Source organism: Rhinoraja longicauda, chromosome 28 (assembly GCF_053455715.1).
Source record: "Rhinoraja longicauda isolate Sanriku21f chromosome 28, sRhiLon1.1, whole genome shotgun sequence".
NCBI lineage: Eukaryota > Metazoa > Chordata > Chondrichthyes > Rajiformes > Arhynchobatidae > Rhinoraja > Rhinoraja longicauda.
The window spans coordinates 27,695,618-27,722,493 of record NC_135980.1 but is presented as its reverse complement, the minus strand read 5'-3'; the positions used below and the strand labels follow the sequence as shown (position 1 = coordinate 27,722,493).

The 26,876-nt window shown below is 40.1% G+C and overlaps 1 protein-coding gene across 2 annotated transcripts; it reads right to left on the bottom strand.

Moving 5' to 3' along the window:
- Positions 1-669: 669 nt before the first annotated feature.
- med16 (mediator complex subunit 16) lies at positions 670-25,313 on the bottom strand. 2 transcript variants are annotated; one of them, XM_078424323.1, is made up of 14 exons: positions 25,021-25,313; positions 22,860-22,967; positions 21,346-21,515; positions 19,856-20,287; positions 16,128-16,233; positions 15,606-15,758; positions 14,279-14,490; positions 12,951-13,157; positions 12,059-12,269; positions 10,829-10,962; positions 8,027-8,219; positions 2,904-3,120; positions 2,062-2,145; positions 670-1,111 (listed from the first exon to the last, which is right to left on the bottom strand). In XM_078424323.1, the coding sequence occupies exons 1-14, from the start codon at positions 25,154-25,156 to the stop codon at positions 985-987; spliced, it is 2,490 nt and encodes an 829-aa protein (XP_078280449.1). In that variant the 5' UTR covers positions 25,157-25,313; the 3' UTR covers positions 670-984. The 2 variants fall into 2 exon arrangements, with proteins under 2 accessions (XP_078280449.1, XP_078280450.1); XM_078424324.1 differs by lacking the exons at positions 670-1,111; positions 2,062-2,145 and having other exon boundaries at positions 2,980-3,116.
- Positions 25,314-26,876: the final 1,563 nt, after the last annotated feature.

Below are 26,876 nucleotides of genomic sequence, written 5' to 3'. Positions count from 1 at the left end.
GGGACTATTTTCTTTGGTGTACGAGGCTGAGGGGCATGGGTGAAGTGAATGCTCAGCCTTTTTCACCTGGAGTTGAGAATTTAAAACTAGAAGGCATAAGCTCCAGGTGAGAGGAAAAAGATTTAAGAGGATCCTCAAGAGCAACTTTTTCACTCAGATGGTATACGACTCAGTTCCTATCTGGACTGGGCTTCCAGAGGAAGCTGTAGACACAAAATGCTGGAGGGCACATAATGCTGAAAGTCACAAAATGGGTGATGTTTTGGGTAGAGCCTGAAGAAGGGTCTCGACCCAAAACGTTACACATTCCTTCTATTCAGGGGGCTGTTTGTCCCACTGAGTTACTCCAGAATTTTGTGTTTATCTTCAAGCTACAGAAGTAGATCCAATTACGGCTTTTAAAAGACATTTGGACAGATAGGGGTAGGAAGGGTTTAGAGGGATTTGTGTCTAAGTCAAGCAAATGGGACAAGTCCAGAATACTAACCAGGTCAGTGTAGACAAGGTGGGCCAAGGGCTGTACAGCTCTATAATTCTATTCGACAATATAGCACCATTTCAAAACCTTATTAGTTTCCAAATTCAAGCCTACTGAAAGTCAATGTGCAGCTTTGAGCAAGAACAGAAATTAAACTCTAATGAAATACTACACCCCGAGCGAGACGGCTAGGAGACAGGCTGCGCATCAATAATGGACAACTTGGGCAAAGAGAAGAAAAAGCAGCTGCCATCCATCAAAACCCTGGAGTCCAATCACCTCAGGAGAAGATACAAGAGAAAACCAAAGTGAACTGTAAAACAAAAATCTGAGCCCTGAATGGAAAATAAGTCCATTTACTTGAAAAATTCTATTAAAACATTCAGAAAAAATTTGAACTGAGATTATAAGCAATATATACAGTGTCTTTTGCAAATCAGTAAATTTTCAATGAACATTTTCAGCTGTGTATTTCTTCATTACCAGTACAAATTAACTGCTGTTGTTCAGGCGAGACTAATAGGGAATTTACGCCATAGTCCACCACATAGACAGTTCTTGATCCACCGTTGTTCCCACTGTTTAACCGCTGTTGATTTGTTTGGTGATTTCAGCATGGTGTTGCATCCGCATCTATTTAAAAGATGGAAGATCTAATCAGAGACACAAAAATCTAGAGAGAATGGAATAATAAAAAGGTGTTCTAGCATCAGTCATACAGCATGGAGACAGGCCCTTCGGCCCAGCTTACCCACGCCGACCAAGGTTCCCTATTTACACTAATCCCAATCTAGTGAGAAAACAAGTCTGCTTTAAGTTGCGGCGACAGGGAGGGGTGTGTCGAGCGCAGAGGCAATATCTGTAATAGGGTGCAGACCACGGTTGTCTAGGTGATATAATGGTTTCCGAGCCATCTGAGAGGTGTTTGAGGACGGTTAGAAAGAAGAAAATCAAAATAACTTGCTGGAATTGAGAGGGGCAGAATGTTGCAGTTATCAGAAGTGCTGAAACAAAAGGCAATACAGCAACTACTTAGCAGAATCTGTGGAGAGAAGAGTTGATTTTACATCTAGATAAGCTTAAATTAAACTGATCAGTTCCAAAGCAAACAGGTAAGGCTGGTTATCCGAAATTGTTGAATTCAATATTGTCCTGCAGGGGGTGGCTGAAAATTCCTGACCACAAATGAGTGAAGAATACAAATTAATTCAGTTCCATAAAGACTGATCATTTGACCATTTTAAAAATACTATCTACAAATTGTAACACAGTTTATTTGCAAAATGACAGCTTGAAAGGCACCGACCGAGAGGGCATCACTGATGGACACACCAGAAGTCCGTTTGGTTAACCAAAATGAAAACCCGTTTTAAACCCGACTAATACAGGCAATCCAAATCCAACCCGAGTGAAAGCAGTTATAATACTTTCCATACCCGATCAAACTTGGCTATCAACTTTAACATAAGAACCTTCATCATGTTTTTGATCTGTCAGAGATTGAGTGTGATCTGCAATTTGTCACTGATCAAGTTGAACTCTTCCACAAATAAGATTCTTTTCTTTTATATTTATTTGCTTACCTGGTGCAGGATTTGGTTTCTTCTGTTGGGCACACTCCTAAATTAAGTCGTCTTAAATTGTCCATCTTCTGATACCCAGGTGACCTGAACATCAGGTAAAATTATAGTGTAGTAATTGCATTCACATGAAGTAGAACATTGATGGTGTAATAGTCTACCTATCCCATCCCCACTTTTTAAATCATACTTCACAATTCAATTGGATGAAGGAAATTTATTCCTGCTTCAATGTGTTGGCCAGGCTGACAAGTGAAAGCGATTCTGATTGCATTAGTATAAAGTTTACCCAAGGTGATTGATATATATCTTGCAGATATGCAATCAGATTTTTAGGGTCAGACAGACTCAGTTATGGAACCTTGCAGGCTGCACCTCCCCCATAACTACTCCTCAAACCCACTTCTCCACAACATTATGAATGAGTATTTGTGGACAGGGAAGATTAAGAGAATGTCACATTGTGGAACAGGCAAATGGAAATCATACCTACTGGGATGCCTCTTCCCAGACTTTAATGAATAGATCTCAACTGGAATGGAGAGCAATGTTTACAATGCAAAAATCTGCAACGTACATCAATGCTACTACCTGTTGCCACTTCTTTCCCAGGCAATGAAGATTATTTAAACTAGTTCCCAAAACTATGGAAGTCACTATTAACTAATTAACATATCCAAAGTCATCACAAAACTAACACCATTGGCTAATTTTTAATGATATAATCAATATTGATTAATTGACAATATCAAAGCTTTCAATGGGTATTTGTGATGATAATACATTAAAGTCAACATAGCCAGAATGGGGTAGGATTCGCTCTGTAAATAATATTTTCCAATTACCTTGCAAAGATATCAAGCTGTGTGGTTGCAAAGTGGCTAGGCACGCTGACTGGCTTTCCAAACTGCAGCTTTAGTGGCTGTTTGCTCTGTAACTTGCCAATAATTCCATCATTCACTGGCAGCCAGTCCATGCTGGGAACCAGCAACTGGCTGGGAAGCAGACAACATTCATCGATCAGATTGTCATCGGGTTCAGTCATATGGTTCTCATCTCTACCTGGAAAAAATGGTCGATGAGAAACATTAACATTTATAAAAATATTATACATTTATATGAACTTATTGACCTCAACCAAGTTTTGGTTCTCCACACATGCAAAACAAACCTTTAATATGGATGTCACAATTGAGATGAAAAATATTAGAAAAGGGGAAGCACCATTTTAATTTGCTTGTGGTTATCCATGCAGATCCTATCAGTGGAAATCATTGCATGACAGTCAGCAAAAATCACAAAAGGTTCAATGGAATTAAGTATGAAATATGAAGCAGCAGGTACATCGTCGCATTATGTTTTCAACTCTCTCCCAATAATGTGACTTCTTCAGAAAACCATAATTAGTCAATCTCAATCAGTGCTCATAAAATGTTGGTATTTAGTCTCTCATTTCCCCTCTACAAAGGGCATTAACCAGTGAGGGGCTCTCACTGAAAAGGCTCCAATAATCTACAGGAGTGAAGTGGAGGTCTAAATGATGTGCATTTCTGGGATTCGAGGATGTAATCAGCTGCTTGGAAGTTAACGGACAATAAAATATTTTCTTCTGACTAGTGCAAAGGCAAAGATAAGTAATGAACAAACTGTCAAAAACATGTACGTTGCTGAGAATGTGGCAGTCCCAGGAGTAATTTGCTACTAATTTCTCAAGAGCTAACGGTAGCTTTCAATTTCTCACGGTAGCGCAGCGGTAGAGTTGCTGCTTTACAGCGAATGCAGCGCCGGAGACTCAGGTTCGATCCTGACTACGGGTGCTGCACTGTAAGGAGTTTGTACGTTCTCCCCGTGACCTGCGTGGGTTTTCTCCGAGATCTTCGGTTTCCTCCCACACTCCAAAGACGTACAGGTATGTAGGTTAATTGGCTGGGTAAATGTAAAATGTAAAAATTGTCCCTAGTGGGTGTAGGATAGTGTTAATGTACGGGGATCACTGGGCGGCACGGACTTGGAGGGCCGAAAAGGCCTGTTTCCGGCTGTATATATATATGATATGATATGATAATGTGGGATGGACAATCCCAATTGTCAACAACACATAAAACCCCATACAAATAAAAACAAAAAGATTCAATAAACTGCTTCATTTTTCATATTTAAGTACATCCATGCATTACATTTCCTACTCTATGCCAATATGACTTATCATTTTCTGAAAACCATCAGTTATTGCATTTCAAATGTTTCCCACATTCATACCAATTAGGTTTCTGCTGTTCAATTAGGTTTCCTCTCCAGAGATGCTGCCTGTCCTACTGAGTTGCTCCAGCATTTTGTGTCTTTTAGGTTTCTGCTGTGGTCTGTCCTGTGCCTCCATATTCATTCGTAGCATTCATACAGATCAGTCAGATCAAATATCACTCATAATCAATCTAGGCTAAATGGAAATGATGGCCAGAGGACACCGCACAGAGTATTATTCCAAATTTGCTGTGCTGCATTATCCCAATTTAAGAACCATTCAAGAATTAGCCACTGAGGATATGCGACAAGAAATATTGTTTTAAAAAAAAAATTTAAATTTTTATTTAAATTTTAACAAAACAAATACATGTATGAACTCATAGTACGCGATGGTACCTACATTATAAATTTGATTATACCTGTATTGTTCTGTATTATCTCCCCACCCACCCCCCAGTTAGAAAAAAGAGGAAAAAGGAGAAGAAGAAAGATGAAGAAATAAAAATTTAAAAAAGGAAAGAAAGAAAGAAAGAAGAAAGAAGGGAACCTGGAGACAAGAAGGAAACACTTTCGGCTAATTTCTTATTAAATTCTTTTTAGGGGTATCAAAACAATCCTAAAATTAAATATTTCCAATTCTTAATCCTAGTTTTAAAGTGAATGGGTTCCAAAGTTTCAAAAATAAATCATATTTATTTCTCAGATTATAAGTAGCTTTTTCTAATGGGATACAACTACGCATTTCTGCATACCAACTTGCAATTCTTATTTCATTGTGATCTTTCCAAGTGACCGCCACACATTTTTTTGCTATTGCTATTTTGAGAAATCTTTCCTGATATTTATCTAAAATTAATCTTGGTAATATTCCTTTAGTATCTCCCAATAAAAACAACCTTGAATCCAATGGTATGGTCTTATTCATCAATTGTTCCAAAAAGTTTTTTAGGTCTTTCCAAAAAGGAGTTACCTTAGGACATGCCCATGTGGAGTGTAAAAAAGTACCCACATCCTGGTTGCATCTAAAACAAATTTCAGGTAAATTTGGATTTAAATTGTTTAATTTTTTCGGAGTTAAATATAGTTGATGTAAAAAATTGTATTATACTAGACTATATCTCACATTAATAGTATTTTTCATACTTTCTAAACACAATCTTTCCCAACTTGGTTCATCAATGCTAATATTCAGATCTGTTTCCCATCTTTGTCTTGATTTTTGAATTCCTGTCTTTGGACTAGATTTTTGTAACAATTTATACATTGAAGATATAAATTTTTTAGTTCCCTTGCCCTGAATCAGGGATTCAATTCCTTTAATTTGAAATAAAAACATTGAATTACCTAACTTTTCCCTTAAAAAAGATTGTAATTGATAATAGAAAAAAATACTATTCCCTGGAATTTGATATTTGTTTCTCAATTGAGAAAATGTCAAAAAATTATTTCCTTCGTAGCAATCTCCCATATGTTTAATACCCTTCTGTTCCCAGACTTGTAATATTTGATTATTCCAAGCAAACGGCAGTAATCTATTTTTTACTAATGGAGTTTTAGCTGTTAGAAAAAATCTTTTATCATTAGCTTTAACTGTTTTCAACAATATATTAATTAAATGTTTTAGCAAAGGTGACTCTTGATCCTTAACTAATAGCTTCGCTTCCCATTTATAGATAAATTCTTTTGGGCATAGTTCTTTTATTTTATCCATTTCAATTTTAACCCATGCTGTTTTTCCACCCTCTTGACAAAAGGATGAAATAAAACTCATTTGTGCTGCCAGATAGTAATTTTTTTAATTTGGTAATTGCAGTCCACCTAATTCAAATTTCCATGTTAATTTTTCCATAGACACTCTTGGCATTTTACCTTTCCAAAGAAAATTTCTCACAATTTTATTCAATTCTTTGGAATAAATACTGTAACCTCGGAAAAATATTCATCTTAATACAGTTCACTCTCCCTAGCAATGTAATTGGAAGATTCATCCATTTCTTCAAGTCCTCCTCAATTTTTTTAATTAGTGGTTTATAATTTAGTTTATACAGATTATTTAACTTATTATCTACTTTAACCCCTAAGTATTTCATGCCTTCTTTTATTATTATTCCAAATTTGCTGTGCTGCATTATCCCAATTTAAGAACCATTCAAGAATTAGCCACTGAGGATATGCGACAAGAAATATTCAAAAGGAAAAGTTATTACAAGCCCTCAGACAAATGTATCACCTCATTCGCAAGTGATCAGATTAAATTTCAGTGCTGAGTTACAGTCTCAATTAATTCAAGAGAGCTGTGCAAATTAATACCCACTTGAGGAAATACAAACTCAGGGTTTCTTTTTGGCCGAGAAGTGTGTGAACATTCATATTTTATTTGTAACTTTAAAAGTTTTTTGTTTTGCCTACTCAGCTAGAACATACTGTACTGTATTCTGGTAATCAAGAAATCTACTACATCTGTACTAGAACAGAAAAGTTATAACTGTAACAAAATGCCATCATTCTCTTCTTCAAACCTCTTTTAATAAAGGTCAAAAGGCCATAATTTGCTTTTTCTTATGCTTGCTGAATCTGCTCATTAAGCTTCAGTAATTTATAAAGAGGGCACCCATATTATTTTTTAAATATATATTTTTTAAACCTTTCAATTTCTTACCATTTAAAAAATATTCTACCTCTGAAAGTGGATGATCATATTTCCACATATAAATTCCATTTGCATATCCTTGCACATTTACTTTAACTGTCTATCTTCCTCTGAAACCTGTCTGCATCATTCTCATATTTCTCAGTGCCACTTAGCTTTGTACTTCCTCACAACGTAGACCACTCAATCCATTCTATCAACGCCAGTCATCCCCTTCCCCCTTTTATTACCCTCTAACCTATTTGTTCCCCACATACACCCATGAACTCTCCCTAACCCACCTAAATTGGAGGCAATTTACAACAGGCAATCAACCTAACACCAAGATATCTTTGGGATATGGGAGGAAACCTGAACACACAAGTAAAATCATTCCCCATCCAGACAGCACCAAACTCAGAATTAAGCCGAGGCCACTGGAATGGTGAGATGGTTGCACTACCCGCAGCACTAACATGCCACCTATCTTCAGCGATCATGGATATACAACATTTAATACCGGTTCTCCTGACCAAAAGCAATGATAAAATGGGCAGAATGGATTGTATTACACGAATAGTAAATTTTAGAGGCATATGGGGCAAATGAACGTAAATGGGACTAGTTCAGACATCTTGATTGTCACAGATGAGTTGGGCAGAAGGGCACATTTCGCGCTGTACGAGTCTAAAGTCTGAGGAGAGCTCGGGTTTCGGGGTGCAGCATCCCAACTGAGCACAGCTTCTAAACCAAAAATCATCCCTTTATTCCTACTGTTTTCTGTCAAATATATCCAAACAGGAGAAACAACCTCACATCTACTCTGTCGTAATAATTTTGTACATCCCACTCCATCAAACAGGGATTGTCAGTCTTTAGAATTCTCTCCACCAAGGGCTGTATATGCAGTTAGTGCGTAAACTGAAGGCAGGGAGACTCAGAGAATCAACATATATGGGGAATGCATAGGAATTTGGTGAGAGCACATCCTTGAACTTGATGCCATATTTCTGATGCCTATTTTTAAAATTTATATACTTAAAGAAACAAAACAAGTTTTTCACTTCGGAATGAAGGTATGTGATTTGAACTTACAGCAGAGCCAGAGTTTGGTGAGTAGTCGGAAAAGCAGCGACATGCTATCCTGGGTGTCTGATGTAGCAGTGTATATTGGCAAACAACCAGGTTTAAGCAGACCCCAAATTCGTATCACCACCATTAGTTCTCTGAGCATGCCAAGTGAGGTTCCATCTCTGAGAAAACTAAATCCTGGACGAACAGGAGAACCCTGAAAGGGAAGATTGACCATCAGCAAAACAAATCCACTGAATGATATTAAAAAGTGAAGCTGCAAAGGGAAAACAAATTTGTTCAAAGTACATTGTTAGCAACTGTTGATACTGTAAATATTTGTGCTGACTTGATGATCCAAGTATCTGTCTTTTCCAATTAGACAAGTTTGATATTTATTTTCACATTGGCAACTAATAGGGCTTCACGAATTATTTACAATCTACTCAATGACATAATTCAAGCAACCTAATATATTACAGCCAAGTTTGTTAATACTAAGATAGGCAGAAGGACGGGGAGGAGGACACAGAGTTTGCATTTGCTGCCATCTTCAACAAGATTCCACCAACAGTCCCAACTTCTTTATCCTACCGCTTCTGTTTCAACTAATGCAGAAACCATTCCATTGTGATTTTTAAATCACCAATTCCCCCAGCAACAACCACTTTCCTTCTTAAAACACTGCTCCATATAACCAGTGCTTTTCATGATGGTACATGCTGGTAATACATACTGGCACCTCTAAAAAGTTAAACACTAGATTGACATAAAGCAGCCAAAGTGTCGCGTGAATTGTATTATGTACCAACAGCTTTTTGTCTACAAAATAACACACTGCAACCATTGGAGAAGCAACATCTGCCGTTCTATCTCTTCCCTTTCCAACCTCCAGGGTCTCAATCTGTCCTTTGAGGTAAAATAATTCTTCCAATCTAGTGTAAAGCATTCAATGTTTATAAATATATTCACCTGTACATTCAAGAAACTGAATGACTCCAGGAGTGACCCTGAATTTTCAGTTAATTGTTGACTATTCCACTCCTGTCAGTGGATAATGCATCAGCATAACATGATCCAATGCTCTCGCAGTATAGCAACTCATCTTGCATTAGATGCCTTTTGGACTCGAAATAGAATTCATGCTTCGTCTGTCAGAATCTGAATTCGCCAGTTCTGCTGCAAGTCGTTCACCAGTAGTATTGACTCATTCTCTCTCCCTTTGCAATTTCTGTAGCGCTACATTTCACAGCTTTTACATATTCCTTTGTGTTCCCTCTCTCCAAATTCCTTTATTAACCCATCAATGATACAGCTTTACCAATAGCTACGCCCCTGGTTTCATCCTGTCAGACATATTTGTTTTTTTCTATTCATTCGTGCCTCACTCTGGCTGCAGTTTAAAACCAACTCACTTTCTTTGTCCCCTGTTCTGAAAAATTAACTTGCTTCTCTTTCCACAGATGCTGCTTCATTTGCCAAGTTTTTAAACATTGTTTTCATTTGGTTAAAGCGAGTGGGCAAAAACAGCAAAATGGAGTATAGTATGGGGAATATATATATATATATATATATATATATATATATATAGTATGGCGTATAGTATGCAAGGTTATCCACGTTTTGCAGGAAAAGTCAAAAATGGAACCTACTGTTGTTAGGTTGATTGTTCTCAAACATGATTCAAGTTGGCATACAGGTAATTAGGAAAGTAAATGTAACGTTGACCTTTACTGCACGAGAGAATGAGTATGATTACACACAATGTTGATCATCTTTGCCCCATTAATTGCATTGGAGGCGATTAAGAGATGGTTTACTCTGATTCCTCAGATCAAGTGATTGTCTAAAGAGCCTGGAATTATACTTATTCAGTTTGAACAGAGGAAATTAGTGAATGAAACGAAATTGAGGTGTCCTGACAGGGTAAATGATGAGAAAATGTTTCCATTCATAGGAGAACCTAGAACCACGGAACTGGTTTTCAGAATAAGGAATTATCCAGTTAAGAGACAGATGACAAGGAACTTATTTCTTGGAGGGTAATACATCATTGCAATTCAATACTTGGTTTGTGGAGAAAAAGGACACGCTGGAGTAATTCAGCGAGTCAGACAGCATCTCTGGAGAACAAGTTTTAGGTCGAGACCCTTCTTCAGAATGAGTTGTGGAGGTTGTGTCAAGGTTCTGACAAATAGATCTTTACACCATATACAAGTTAAGGCCACTTTCTACCTGACAACAGTGCCAAACCGAGGTACAAAGGTTTAAAACATAAATACCTCATATTGTGAAAATAGATACATGAGAGACTGAGCATCTTGTAAAATAAACTGAAATTACTCTGCAAGATTATTGCTGATGCACTGAAATAGGTTGCCAACTTTAAAAGCCTTGTAATATGCTCATTCTTTAGAGGATGATTTCTAAAGAGTTTGGAGAAATTGTTCTCTTTTTTGCTATATCTACACCATCCACATGGTAAAAATAAATCGTAAGCATGCTTCTATTTAGACTCCCCTCTCCCATCAGACACGAGGTAAGAAATGTGAAAATGCATACCTCCACATTTAGGGACATTTCTTCCCAGCTGTTATCAGGTAACTGAACCATCCTATCAACAACTAGAGTGTGGTCCTGAGCTACTATCTATCTCACTGGAGACCCTCGGACCATCTTTAATCGGACTTTACTGCACTAAACGTTATTCCCTTTATAACGTATCTGTACACTGCTAATGACATGATTGTAATCATGTATAGTCTTTCCACTGACTGGTTAACATGCAACAAAGGCTTTTCACTGTACATGTGACAATAAACTCACCTGATTGGGCAGACTAGCCAGCAGATACAGCACAAAGTCTCCAACCCACTGAATGAGCTGCTGCAGGGACTGCAACACCCAGGCATCCAGAACAAACTCTTCCGTTTTTAAATTTATCATAACTTTATCAATATCTGAAAGTATAAATTACATCGTTAATCAACTGGACACTTTACTAACATTACTGAAATACTGATTTAATAGCAATAACTAAATAAAAATAAACATTTGTTAAATACATTGATGTTCCTGTCAAAAATCTTTTTCTCTGGTCACTAAATTAAGAAAGGACAAGCATAAAGGGATGTGCATAATTGCAAGTAATCCACATTAAAAAATAAAAATGCACTAGAGAAATAATATGGCAGAGATTTACACGGTATTTCTGTGTACAATTAAGGAACTGCTGCCGTCTTGAAGATGCTATATTTTGGATGAGGGGTGTCAGGGGTTATGGGAAGAAGGCAGAAGAATGGGGTTAAGAGGCGAAGATAGATCAGCCATGATTGAATGGCGCAGTAGATTTGATGGGCCGAAGGGCCTAATTCTGTTTCTATTATATATGAATTTATATAATAAATTCGTGCCTCTTGGGATAGATGTAAATGATCCCCACAACACTACTTAATAAAGAACAAGGGAGCTCTACCAGTTGAATTTTAGTTTATTATTGTCACGTGTACGGAGGTAGAGTGAAAAGCTTTGTGTTACATGCTAGTCAGTCAAAGAAAAGATTATACATGATTACAATCAAGCCATCCACAGTGGACAGATAAAGAATAAAGGATGCAACATTTAGTATAAAGTCCAATGAAGTCTGATTATTAAAGATAGTGCAAAGGTCTCGATGAGGTATATGTGGGGTCAGGACCCCACTCTCGTTGGTAATAGGATGGTTCAGTTGCCTGATAATAACTGTCCCCTAATCTGGAGGCATGCGTTTTCAAACTTCTGTATCTCTTGCCTGATGGGAGAGGTGAAGAAGAGGGAGTAACCGGGGTGAGACTGATCCTTGATTATGCTGGTGGCCTTCCATTGGCATCGTGAAGTGTAGATGGAGTATCATAACCAACACAGTTGGAATAATGAAAGGAAAACTCAATTCCTTCAACTAAGTAATCTGTATCATACTGACATTTTCACAAGAACACTCTACCTGAAGAATCAGAAGGCGTTATTCAGCCACCTCAAGCATTTGCATTTGGTCCACGTGCAAAATAGGATACGTACCAGTGTCTGTGTTTTTACAGCAGATCTCAGTCAGTCGCTCTCCAGGGCTTTTATCTGGTGTGTTCAACAAATGTGGTCGAAGAAGTGATTTAAGTGTGGAACCTATTGCAATCAGCAGCAGCTTTGCATGGAAATCACAGGCTCTGGCCAACGTACTTGTTGACAGCTTACATAAAGATGCTTTCATGGCGACTATTCGGGTGGACAGAACCTTAATAAAGGGAAAGGGTGGAAGCAATTTAAACACATGCCCACAAAGAATAGTTCTGAGACCTCAAAAGTGGGAACAATAAATTGAACAAAACCATAGCTCTCCCATGTTATCATTCACGGCAAGTTGAATGACGAGTATTTTTAGCAGGCAAGGTGCCAGATCATATAAAATCCTTTGTTCAACACCACTTTACATGTCAAGAAGCATTTAGCATTTTTTTTGTTTAGTTTATGATTGTATGTGTACCATGACAAGCTTTTGTTGTGTGCTATCCAGTCAAATCTATACACGATTACAATCAAGCCATCCAGTTTAAAATTATCTTCATCAGTGTGGAGATGCCGGGGATTGAACCCGGGGCCTCATGCATGCAAAGCCTGTGCTCTTCCACTGAGCTGCATCCCAACATAAAGAATTGCAGTCATTAATTTCTCAACTAAAGCCATTAATAAATTGGAAGCAACTACAAGTGATGGTTTCTGTCAGAAAGATTCTAAACTCCACCATGTCACAATACTCCAGGTTAAAATTTCCATTTTGTGAGCTTGAGTCACGCAAGCTTTTTGCCTTGCATTCTGAACTAATAACTGAAAAAGAGCAGCAAGTAAACATTATAAAAACAAGTGAACATTATCAAACATAAAAAATGCACACCCTGCCACCCCAGTGAACCTTTACCTGTTGCAAAGCCTGAGCCTGGCGTGTATATTCCTCGTGTAGTTTCTCCACTAGGTTTTGCACCATGTTAGGTTGTACATGCAAAAGGATGTCCCACCAGTCGAAACCCGTCACCATACAGTACTCCAATAGGAAAAGGAGATGACGCAGTGATGTGTTTATGTCTAACGTGTGACCCATTGAAGGAGAGATCCTTAGCATGCTCAGCTAGGAGGGAACAAAATAATGGCAACCTTTAAGATTTCAATAAGAATGTAAGTAACATTGCATTTTAGAAAACATGTACTATCTGAGTTAGAAATTAAACTGCACTGGCACAGTGGCTAAATTACTGTTATGTTGACATTGCTATGATTGGATAGATGCAAATTAAATATTCAAACTGCAACAAGATCCTAAAAGGAATCAATAAATTGGTGATTATTATAAATTCAATTAAAGGATGTGGATGATGCTGGAAATCCCAACATTTAACAGCCATCCCTGATGATTTGTGAACTGAGAGGCACTTAATAATCAATCACATTCTTGAGTCATGAGTCACATGCAAGTTGCATTGCACCATTGCTGAAATTAACTTTTGATTTCGGATTGAAGTTGAATTCTCCAGCAGCCATGGTTGAATTGACCTTGTACATCTGGATAAACCAGTCAAAACTCTGGCTGCTCTTCCAGTAATTTAACTACTGCATTATTGTCTCCATATTCATGTCCCCTAGTTCCTTATACAGCACATTTTCCTATACCATTACCTTTAAAGAGGGGGGGGGGGGAATTGGGGAGCAGTGTAGAAGACAAGCAGTGCACATTTAGTCCAGTTACAGTAGCCTGAAGAAAACAAACTTCAAAGTTATTTTCAATCTTTTTAATACAAGAAAATCTGTTCAATTGCAGGAGAAAGATGGAATATAAACAGACCACAAATGGCAAGGATGGGAAGGGAGGGAAGGAAAATATTTATACAGTTTTTCGCACTTTGGCTGCATCATTGAAGTTAAAGAACTGAAAGGACAGACAAATCTGCTTAAATGTATTATTAAATACTGAACGAAGGTATTTATTCACAAAATGCTCCAGTAACTCAGCAGGTCAGGTAGCATCTCAGGAGAGAAGGAATGGGCGACAGCTTGGGTCGAGACCCTTCTGAAGAAGGGTCTCGACCCGAAATGTCGCCCATTCCTTCTCTCCTGAGATGCTACCTGACCTGCTGAGTTACTCCAGCATTTTGTGAATAAATACCTTCGATTTGTACCAGCATCTGCAGTTATTTTCTTACATTAAATACAGAATATAATTTAACAATGGTTTCTTTTTATTTTATTTGTTACCTTTCCCTGGCTGTCGATTCCAACTAATGCCAATGAGGTCAAGGACAGCTGCAGTGCTTTGAAGTGCACAGATGATGCAGTTGTACGCTGTCTCTTAATAGACTGGTCGTCCGCTGGTCGTTGGGAGGGAATGCTGTAGAAAACTCCCATTGTTTGTAGCGAAAGCCTGTGAACAATGTGAATAGTTCCATCATGGAATGCTAATGCAAGGCCTAGAGATAGAAAGGAAAACTAGAATTTAGTCAATCCTCCACAGCAGACCCAAATGCACTCTCACAACCCAATGATCACAACAATAGTTCAAGCTTATTTGGCAAGATGCTTGTTTAAGACAATAGACTGAGTAAACGGTCACTTCAAATCCATGAGCTAAAGAATAATAAGCAATCACTTCAGTGTTCTGAAAATAACCTATAAACCAAATGCATACGAGAATTCATTAACAGTGGAGTGGAGTGGAGGGGGAAAAAATGAAAGGGGTACAAAATAACAAAATAAGGACACAAAGTATTGGAGTAACTCAGCAGGTCAGGCAGCATCTCCAGAGAACATGGATAGGTGACATTTCGCGTCAGGACGCTTCTTTATATTCGTGTTCTCCAGAGATGCTGCCCGACATGCTGAGTTATTCCATCACTTTGATACATCACTTTGTGTGTAAACCAGCATCTACTGTTCCTTGTTTCTATATGGAAAGGGTATATCCTCGCCAGTGATGGAAGAAACTATTAAAAAATTCTCTCAACTGTGCTCTGCTTCAAGATGTTTCCCCGAGAGAGTGGAAAGTCAGACCGATTGGAAAGTAATATCAATACGATAAAATTGGGGGTTGAAAAAGCATGCAGATCCAGCCATCAACCCGTCACCTACTTAATAAAAATGGCAAAATAGAATCACCTCAAATGCCCTGCTCTCCTCAAATGCCTAGGTTAGGTGCAATGAGGAGAAACCATCCTACCCAAATCATCTAAATGACTTTTCGATTTACAAGGTCCTTTGAGCAAACACCATGGAACAACAAAGTAAATCCCCAAAAGAGGCCATAAGAATTTATACATACATCTTTCACTGATTCTATTTTTGGTGATTTTATTCAGTAGGTGACAAGCTGGAGGCTGAATCTGCTTTTTGTGCATTCCCCAATTTTATCTTACTGATGATACTTTCCAATCAGTCTGATTTTCCACTCTCTCTGGGAAATGTGGCCTGATGCAGAGCACTGTTCAGTGATTTGTTTTTAATGGCTCCTTACATCACAGTAGCAAGGATAGACACGTTTCATGTTTTTGTCCCCCAAAGTGGACTCCATATGAAGCACAATACTAACCCAGGCCTGGAAAGAATTTGGTGTCTGTTGCCACCTTTAGATCACTACTGGTAAGAGAGATGGGAAGTTTGGGTAAACCCACAGCTGTTACACGATCTAGGTCATTGGTTGCACTTAGAATCCTCCACTTCAGGATGCTTGGCTGTTTATCACCTAAGAAAATAGAAACCACACTTAAGGGAAGGGAAAACTAAATGAAAACAAAAATCCTACAGCCAATCACAAATAACATTTCATATTTAACTATAATTGTTATCGATGTATTCACTTCGTAATACAATTTCACACACAATAAATTTGTTTGTGTAATCCTATACATTCCTAAGCAGGCATTAACTTGCATTGATTTGTGTAACAATACCAGATTCCCAAGAACACCAACCTTTTTCAATCTCATCATACAAAAATGGAGAATATCTTTAATATTATAACCCAGAGAGAACTGAAAATTAAACCTTAATCTGAGCTGTCTGCAATTTATAACTATCAAGTCCCACTGAGAGCAGCCACCTCCATACTCACCCACGGGAGAAATTGGCTGAAAAATATTGTTTACTGGCAAGCCTTCCTTCCGTAACGACCAGCATTCTACGATGCTGCCCGTCAGACTGGAAGCACAGAGCAACACCTGCAGGAGGCAAGAGCATGGAAATTACTCTTACATCTAGCTGTGCCAACAATAAAACTTATCATTGATCAAATTTCACAAACGTCAACCGAGAAGTCCACTGCTCATCACCCAGAGAAGCTCAGTATTGTAACTCTTACAGTTCTCCTGTTGGTCTCTGTAGTGCTTCCAATGCCACAGCATACTAGCAGTTTGAAGATAATGGTTTGAGGCTTTTATTGATACAACTAATGAGTTGGAGAAGACGACTTATAGTACTGTTAACTGCGAACATTCTCAGAGAGGGGAAAATGATTGGAAGTGCCATCCAGCCATCGGAGATTGAGAGCCTGAGTGAAGAATATATTCAACATATTGTAGAGATAGCAAAATAAGTGGGAGGGAGATTGGCTTGGGCATAGAATTTATCCCTTTGATTATTCATTTAATGTAGAAGACTGCAGCTCCAAAAACAAGCAGAGTGGGTGAAAAATTTGGAAGAGCTTGCAGTGATAGATCTCAGATAGATTTGATGATGATAATCTTAAATTCACTGCACTGGGGATTGGAAGTGCAAAACATTGAGGATGAAATAGATGGGCAAGGAAGATCTTTGCAGAATGGAAAGAGTCAGCTGATTGGACTTATGTTGCTACATGGTTGTGAATAGATAAATGGAAGCATCAGTTTAGAATGAAAAAACTATCATAAGAAAATACCATACATACAAACGCCAGACATGCAAGTATTTACAAAATACAAAATAGGCTGACTTCGGCCTATTTTATCATGAACTGCTAAGTACTCCATAACCTCATCCTTTATAATGGACCAATCACTGAAATCAGACTAACTGGCCTATAGTTTCCACTCTCCTGCTTTGCTCCCTTCTTGTACAGCGGGGTAATATGCACAATTTTCCAATCATCTGGGACCACTCCTGACTCTTGAAATATCACTACTTATGCGTCTACAATCTCTAAAGCCATCTCTTTCAGAACCCTGGATTGCAGTGCATCCGGTCCAGGTGACATCCACCTTCAGATCTTTGTTTCCCAAGCACCTTCTCCATAGTAACGGCCACTCCACTAACTTCTACTCCCTAACTCTTGAATTTTCAGGCATGTTGCTGGTGCCTTCTACTGTGAAGACCGATGCAAAAAAGTTATTCAATTCCTCTGCCATTTCTTTATTCCCCATTATTACTTCTTGCATCTTGTAATCATCACCTCCGAAGAGTCCACCAGGGACTATACTGGAAGTTGACAAGAGGTGGGTTTGGTCCAGCAGGGGCTTTGCCATCTGTGGGCCTGGATAGAGGTGTTGAAGGTTGCGTAGGTGGGCATGTCAACAGAGGATTGTGGGAGGGCATTCTAGAGGGAAATTGCTTCATGGAAAATAGACTGGATGTAGGGAGTAGATGTGTGTTGTTGAACTACAAGTAGCTTGCTGTGGCTTCTTCTGAATCTTTTTGTTTTCTCTTTGACGTATGAGTCAGCATCGAGGTCGATGTCCTGGTTGACGATCTTGTGAAGGACAATCAATCTGAGCATCTGGTATCTGGTTTCAAGGGAGTCTCAGTTTAAGTCAGTGAGCATTTTGGTTACACTGGATTGTCGTCTGACGTCGCCATACACTTCGTTGAACATTTTGAAGAACATCTTTATTTTTCTTGGTACCGGGGTTCCAAGCAGCGGAGGCATACTCCAAGTGCGGTTGGACTATTGTTTGGTTCAATTATTTTTTAACAGTTTTGCAACAATGGTGGAAGTTTCTCTGGACGAAGTTGAGCATCTTCGTGGCTTTGTTTGCAGCATAATGTGACTGCTTATCCCACTTCAGGTTGTTTTGCATAAGGACACAGAGATATTTGTTTTCAGTGACCTCCTGTAAGGTTTCACCAAGCATAGAATACTTTGCTGAGGGCAGGATTAAGTGGCAGATGGACTGTTGGTGCCGGTAGTCCGGGTTGGGTCCGAACCTTCCACCCCACCAGCCAGCGGATCCAACATATCATCCACCAACATTTCCGTCACCTACAACAGGACCCCACCACTGGCCATATCTTCCCATCCCCTCCCCTCTCTGCGTTCCGCAGAGACCGTTCCCTCCGTAACTCCCTGGTCCACTCGTCCCTTCCTACCCAAACCACCCCAACCCCGGGCACTTTACCCTGCAACCGCACGAGATGCAACACCTGTCCCTTTACCTCCCCCCTCAACTCCATCCAAGGACCCAAACAGTCTTTCCAGGTGAGACAAAGGTTCACCTGCACCTCCTCCAACCTCATCTATTGCATCCGCTGCTCTAGATGTCAACTTATTTACATCGGCGAAACCAAGAGCAGGCTCGGCGATCGCTTCGCTGAACACCTGCGCTCGGTCCGCATTAACCAAACTGATCTCCCGGTCGCCGAGCACTTCAACTCCCCCTCCCATTCCCAGTCTGACCTTTCTGTCATGGGCCTCCTCCAGTGCCATAGTGAGGCCCGCCGGAAATTGGAGGAACAGCGCCTCATATTTCGCCTGGGCAGTTTGTAGCCCAGCGGTATGAACATCGACTTCTCCAACTTTAGATAGTTCCTCTGTCCCTCCCTTCCCCTCATCCTTCCCAGATCTCCCTCTATCTTCCTGTCTCCACCTATATCCTTCCTTTGTCCCGCTCCCCGACATCAGTCTGAAGAAGGGTCTCGACCCGAAACGTCACCCATTCCTTCTCTCCCGAGATGCTGCCTGACCTGCTGAGTTACTCCAGCATTTTGTGAATACTTTGCTGATCCTGGTTTACATTTCCTGGACACCCTCATCACTTTACATTTTGATGCATTAAAACTCATGCCCCATTCTTGGGACCAGTTAACAAGGCTTGTGAGGTCAGACTAAAGAGAAGTTTCATCCTCTTGAGAATTGATGGCTTTATATAAGATGCAATCGTCTGCAAACAGTCTTGTGGTAGATTTAACAACTTCAATAATGTGTTTTATGAATAGGATAAAAAGGTGCGGGCCCAATACAGTGCCCTGAGGGCTGGTTTCCATGTTGATGCATAACCGTTAACTATAACCCTCCGGAGACGGTCAGTGAGAAATCCTTTAATCCACAGAAATGTTTTGTTCCTAATTCCATAATACTTGAGCTTCAGCAGTAAGCGCTCCTGCATCATTCTCCAGCAATCCAACATCCACTCTTGCCTCTTTCTTACTATTTATATATCTGAAGAAACTCTTGCTATCCTGTTTTATATTATTGGTAAGAGTTTCTTCAGATATATGACAGAATTTATATAATCGCTAACATCAGCTAAACACGCAGTGCATAAAACAGTGTAGGAATGCTGCACAAGATGAGACAACATGACAAGCAAGCTTCAAACCAAAATACTGACTTCATAAGGAAGTGCACTAAGGAAATGCAGATGCTAGTTTATATCGAGGATACACAAAAAAATGATGGAATAACTCAACCAGTCAGGCAGCATCTCTGGAGAAAAAGGATGGGTGACATTTCAGGTCTGAAGGAAGGTTCTGACTTGAAACATCACCTGACTTCATAAGGAAACTGTGTTCAAACATTTGACATTAGAGGCAACATTTAAGAAATGGCAGAGGAGCAGTGAAATGAGAAATACAACTTCAATCCCCTACCTGCTCCGAGGTTTCTCTTGTTAAAAACTTCAGGTGAGTGACGGCTGGGTATTTCTCCTTCCGAGCAGTGTCAGTTGTACAGCGCATGAAGAGTGATGGCAGAAGCTCCGTATCAATTTTGCACTTCTCATTAACAACGCTCACACAGACCTTATAGAACTGAACAGGTGACGAGCTGCTGCCATCTGACGTGGTCACCACAATATTTCCTCCTCCAGTGAATGCAATGTCTGCCAGGGCAACTCTGCTCCTCAACCGTGATAAACTTTCCGTGGCAGTGAGAACCTGTCCGCTGGGCTTCAATAACGACACAGTCACTAGACCACTGATGGTTACTGCAATCCAGCCTTCCATGGGTTTCCCTCCAAACAGCGTCAACGACGGGGAGAATTTCACCCGGGAAAATTTCTCACCAAAATTGGATGCTCCAGACTGATAGGCACGGGAAAGAAAACAGGAAAGCACATCATCCTTAAAGCTATCAAACCACTGGCTAAAAATATTCTGGCAACAAAATATCAAGCAACACAGAAATAGAAGTTGAATAGGATGCCAATGAGCTTGTACTATCCAGGGCACACCATCCGCATTTTCAACTAGTTTCATGGCTATAATTCAAGCAACCACTAAAGTTAATGTTTTGGAATGAATCATTGATAGTTACACCAAAATTGAAGTAAAAGGCAAGCATTGTACCTGCATTTCTGTTTACATTTATTTCAAATCTGTTTACTTCCAGAATGGGGAATAACTTTGAATTTTAGGATTTAGATTTAGAGACAGAGCACACAAACAGGCTCTTCGATCCACTAAGTCCACGCCAATCATCAAGCACCCATTTTTAGATTAATCCTTCCTAACCTATTATATTCATTCCACATTCCCATCAGTTCTCCCAGTTGCAACAATTTACTTACATTGTAGGGGCAATTTAGTGGCCAACTAACTCTCAGCTTTAGGATGTGGCAGGAAACTCACACAGGCACAAACAAAACGTGCACACTCCACACAGGTAGCACCCGAGGCCAGGAATGAACCCAAATCTCTGGAGCTGTGAGCAGCAGCTCTGCCAGCCATGTCACTTTGCTGCCAAATGAATTTTGTCCTGGGGTGATACATATGTGTATCACACAGGCAAGTTTGATACTGCATCATAATTTATAGAAAACCAGCCTGAAAAGTTAAATATAACCACATAACATGGATGTAAACAAAGCTATAATATGCCATTTAAACTGATCAGTTTTCTAGATCACTGCACAATACCTAATGAAAGAAATGAGGATGAAGTCAATCTGAATCACTGCACACAATTGAAAACGAAAACTGAGCATACAGATTTGGTCTGTCTTAATTCAATATACCTCTTAGTCAGCACCACAGACTCCTATAGTACTGTGAGGGACAAAGGTGTCAGATTTAGCTATTAACATATTTAATTATTTTCAAATAATTGAAACGTTACTCAAGTTTTAGATTACAGCACAAACCTTTTCCACATGCAAGGCCAACTTGACACCATTGTGCAGCCACGACAAGGCTACAATAGGATCTCCATCCACTGAGCTCCCGACTATGCTGTCCCAGCTATTTACAAGGTGATCATTCATGCTCCAACATTTCACTTGACCATCAGCATCTGCCGACAACAGCCGAGAACCTTACAAATATAAAACAGATGGAATAAATATTTTTGGAGATATATCACTTCTAAATTATACACTTTAGAACCCAGTAATTTAGGGGGGGAAAACTCCTAATGAGTACATTGTTTTTAGATTCATTCCAAAAGATAAATCTGTCAAAAATCTATTTGTTATCCATAGGAAATATGCACATAATTTATGCTTTAAAAACTTTCATACAAGGTGAGAATTTAAATGTAGAAAAACATATTTCCCCTCTGCACTGCATAGCAAAAACACACGCATGCTTTCCATAAAGTGTTTTAAATCTTCACCACATAACATGTTCCAGAAAACCCCCATTAATATTTTGATTTATAGACAATAGACAATAGGTGCAGGAGTAGGCCATTCGGCCCATCGAGCCAGCACCGCCATTCAATGTGATCATGGCTGATCATTCACAATCAGTACCCCGTTCCTGCCTTCTTCCCATACCCCCTGACTCTGCTATCATTAAGAGCTCTATCTAGCTCTCTCTTGAAAGCATCCAGAGAATTGGCCTCCACTGCCTTCTGAGACAGACAATTCCACAGATTTACAACTCTCTGACTGAAAAAGTTTTTCCTCATCTCCGTTCTAAATGGCCTACCTCTTATTCTTAAACTGTGGCCCTTGGTTCTGGTCTCCCCCAACATTGGGAACATGTTTCCCGCCTCTAACGTGTCCAATCCCTTAATAATCTTGTTTCAATAAGATCCCTCTCATTCTTGTAAATTCTTGTAAAAATATACAAGCCTAGTTGCTCCAGTCGTTCAACATACAACAGTCCCGCCATTCTGGGAATTAACCCAGTGAACCTACGCTGCACTCACTCAATAGCAAGAATGTCCTTCCTCAAATTTGGAGACCAAAACTGCACACAGTACTCCAGGTGCGGTTTCACTAGGGCCCTGTACAACTGCAGAAGGACCTCTTTGCTCCTATACTCAACTCCTCTTGTCATAAAGGCCATAAAGTTAGCTTTCTTCACTGCATGCTAACTTTAAGTGACTGATGAACAAGAACACCCAGAAGTGATGAACAAGGACACTGCTGAAGAGTTTCATCTTCCGGCACACTTAGAAATGAATGAGAGCTAATGAGAAAGTCCATCATGCTGCAAATGTCATTAATACAATTTAATTATTAATTTATTCTATTCAAGGCCTTCAGTAACCATGGGTCACGTAATCTCCAGGGAAGATAACCAATTAATACATTTTTTTAAATCTGTTTATTGTCCTGTGACTTTATTTATTATTTGTGGCACCCGAGGAGACTTCCCTTGATGTTTTTTAATTCCCATCCGACACTTGCACATATAAGCAAACTTTTACCAGATTGGTCCCATTCAAGAGAGGTAATAACTTCATGGTGTCCAGAGTTGATGGAGTAAACATCCCAAGGATGATCAGTGTCCAAAATGTGAATCATATAAGTAAGATCTGTAAATAAAAAACAGGATTTTAGAGAATATTGCTTAGCCGCACCTAAGAATTTTAGTGAATATTGCTTAGATCGCATTCTAAATAATTCTCAATTTACTCAGCCTTTATTTAAAAATAACCTGTGTGAAGAGACAACACATCAGACAGCAGATACAAGGTATTCTAAGTAGGACCAAATAGACTTCATTTAGGAAGGGAAAAATTGCAGATGCTGGAAATCTTAAAATGGTTCACTTTGTAAGAACTTGACTCCCACTTAACAAGTATCAAAAGAGAGTAATTCCAAAGAAACTACAAACTCCCACAGCTGACAGCATATCACCTGGCCTGCCACCGACATCAAATGCCATTTAATATATTCAGTTAGTGGTTTCCCTTCAGTTGATATTTAGTTTTTCAACTAATTAATCTACTTACTATTTATATCAATACTACACATCATTTCATTTCAGTTAACCAACGTTTAATAAAAATGTCAGCTTAAAATAGCAGAAGAGAACATTTAAAATCGCAAACCACATATTGGAAGCCCAAAGCGCCAGAGGCTGCGGGGAGACCTGGTAGAAATATATAAAATGATGAGAGTCAAAGATAGGGTAGACAATCAAAGCCTTTTTTTTCTAGGGTGGAAATGTCAAATACTAGAGGGAGTAGCCTTAAAGTGAGAGGGGGAAAAGTTAAAGGACACATGTTGGTACTTTTTTTTTGAAGAGTGGTGGGTGTCTGGAACTCGCTGCCAGGGATGGTAATGAAGGAATATACAATAGTGGCCTTTAGATACATTTGCAATACTATGGATCACATGAAGGCAGAGATTAGTTTAACCTGGCATCATGTTCTGCACAGACATTGTGGGCCAAAGGGCCTGTTCCTGTGCTGCATTGTTCGATGTTCTAAAGCATTTGGCCTGTTCCTCTGTCCCCCATTCCAAATCTGTCCAAATATCTAATGTACGAAGAAATGTCATCACATCCATCTCAGAGAGCGTAATCATCTTATCTGAAAAAAAAGCATCTTCTTCAGTGGCACTATTGAGCACTAAACTAATTTTGTCAGGTCCTTGGAAGCAGAATTTGAATCTGCAGTCCTCCCACTCAATGAAAGGTGCTGTTTATTACATTGCTGCAGTATACTCAATTATTATCAAACATTTATTTTTAAACGTGTTTACTGGAAATTGATAGATTCTTGATTAGACAATAGGTGCAGGAGGAGGCCATTCGGCCTTTCGAGCCAGCACCACCATTCAATGTGATCATGGCTGATCATTCTCAATCAGTACCCTGTTCCTGTCTTCTCCCCATACCCCCTGACTCCGCTATCCTTAAGAGCTCTATCTAGCTCTCTCTTGAATGCATTCAGAGAATTGGCCTCCACTGCCTTCTGAGGCAGAGAATTCCACAGATTAACAACTCGCTGACTGAAAACGTTTTTCCTCATTAGTAAAGGTATCAGTGGTTATGGGGAGAAGGCAGGAGAATGGGGTTGAGAGGGAAAGATAAATCTGCCATGATTGGATGGCGGAGTAGACTTAATGGGCCGAAAGGCCTAATTCTGATCCTACAACTTATGAACTATTATGGTGCTAACACAGTACAGTGTTTACACATCTCTTGTGCTGCTGCATGTAAGAATTTCATTGTTCCGTTTCGGGACAACTCTTGCCTTGTAGTAAACTAGAATGTGTCTGAAGAAGGGTCTCGACCCCGAAACGTCACCCATTCCTTCTCTCCCGAGATGCTGCCTGACCTGCTGAGTTACTCCAGCATTTTGTGAATAAATAGAATGTGAAACTTCATCACTCCATGCAAACTTCATCACTACACTCCATGCAAACTTCATCACTACACTCCATGCAAACTTCATCACTACACTCCATGCAAACTTCATCACTACACTCCATGCAAACTTCATCACTCCATGCAAACTTCATCACTACACTCCATGCAAACGTGAGAAACAAGCAACTGCAGATGCCGCGCTACAAAAAAAGAGACACAACAAGGTGCTGGGAAGATTGTCAGCCGGCGATCTCGGGCCCAGCCCCCACCTTGCTCCTCCTCGTTCTTCAGGTCGGTGGTGAAGGCAACCAGGTTCCTGCAGGACCAGGCGCACACGAGTGGCACGGAGGGGCAGTAATTGCTCTTGGGCTGCTTGTCCCATTCACAGACGTAGGCCACATCCATGTTTGATGCCGTCGCCGCCACCGACTATCTATCTGCCTGAAGGGAGGTGCAGCACCTCAGCCACCGACTCTCTACTCGGCGGGAGTCAGTCAGTCTCTGCTAGGCCGCCATCTCTCCGCCTGAGGGGAGTCCACCCGCCGCCGCCGCCGCCGCCTCTCTACCCGAGGAGGCAGGCCAGCACTGCGCATGCGCCACCACTAGGGGAAGCTGCCAGGATTCAGCATTTAAAAATAAAATCCATTTAAACTTTTACTAAACGCTGCTCCTTCATTGTACGTGGGATTAGGTTTGTTTTCTCCAATGCCGTTAATTTTAGTTCTTTTAAAAAGTTGAGTTGCCCAATTAAAAGGATGTGTCCATATCCTCAATTGCAGATTCACTGCCTCAGAAGGCAGTGGAGGCCAATTCTCTGAATGCATTCAAGAGAGAGCTAGATAGAGCTCTTAAGGATAGCGGAGTCAGGGGGTACGGGGAGAAGGCAGGAACGGGGTGCTGATTGAGAATGATCAGCCATGATCACATTGAATGGTGGTGCTGGCTCGAAGGGCCGAATGGCCTACTCCTGCACCTATTGTCAGATACACGCTGATCTCTGCAAGAAAGTGAAAACTGCTAAATCCTTACAACTCCAAATTTAGTTTAAGAAAATAACTGCAGATGCTGGTACAAATCGAAGGTGTTTATTTCACAAAATGCTGGAGTCACTCAGCAGGTCAGGCAGCATCTCAGGAGAGAAGGAATGGGTGACGTTTCGGGTCGAGACCCTTCTTCAGACTGAATTTAGTTGATCTCTTAATTCATGTCCAATTTTTATTCTACATTTCTGATTATTTATCCTCAAATGTACAAACTAGGAGTACAGGTACACAGTTGTAGGGAAGTGTTGTAGAGCAGAGGGATCTTGGCATGTAGGTGCATGGTTCTTTGAAGGTGACGTCACGAGTAGATGGGGTGGTCAAAAGGCATTTGGCACATTGGCCTTCATCAGTCAGAGTATTGAGTATAGAAGTTGAGAGATCATGTTGTTGTTGCAGTTGTATAAGATGTTGGTGAGGCTGCAGTTAGAGTATTGTGTTCAGTTTTGGGCGTTGTCAAAGCTGGAAAGAGTGCAGATATAATTTACGAGGATGTTGCCAGAACTCAAGGGCCTGAACTATAGGAAGAGGTTGGGAAGGCTAAGACTGCCGGAGCGCAGGAGGATGAGGAGTGATCTTATAGAAGTGTACAAGATGATGAGAGGAATAGAAAACCCACGCAGTCATGGGGCAAACTCTCTGTAGACAGCACCCGTTGTCAGAATCGTACCCGGGTCTCTGGCACTGCAAGGCAGCAACTCTACCGCTGTGCCACCCTTAAGGCGCTCTAAAGTCCTAACTGCAAACCGCTGGGAGAGCCAGTTGACGGGGATATGGGGAGAACATCAGACGATCATTATGATGTGGCCATGCGATTTGACCACCAGTGAACACCCGCAATGTTGTAGAAAGAATGGATGCAGACATCAGGAACTGCAGATGCTGGAATCCAGAGCTAAACACAAAGTGCTGGAGTAACTCCAAGAGCCAGGCAGCATCGAAGGTGATGTGTGTAGAAATGAACTACTGATGCTGGTTTATACGAAGATAGATACAAAGTGCTGTTGTAACTGGCAATACCTGAGGCCGGGCAGCTTCCTACACACATCGCCTCAGGTGCTGCCTAACCCGCTGAGTTACTCCAG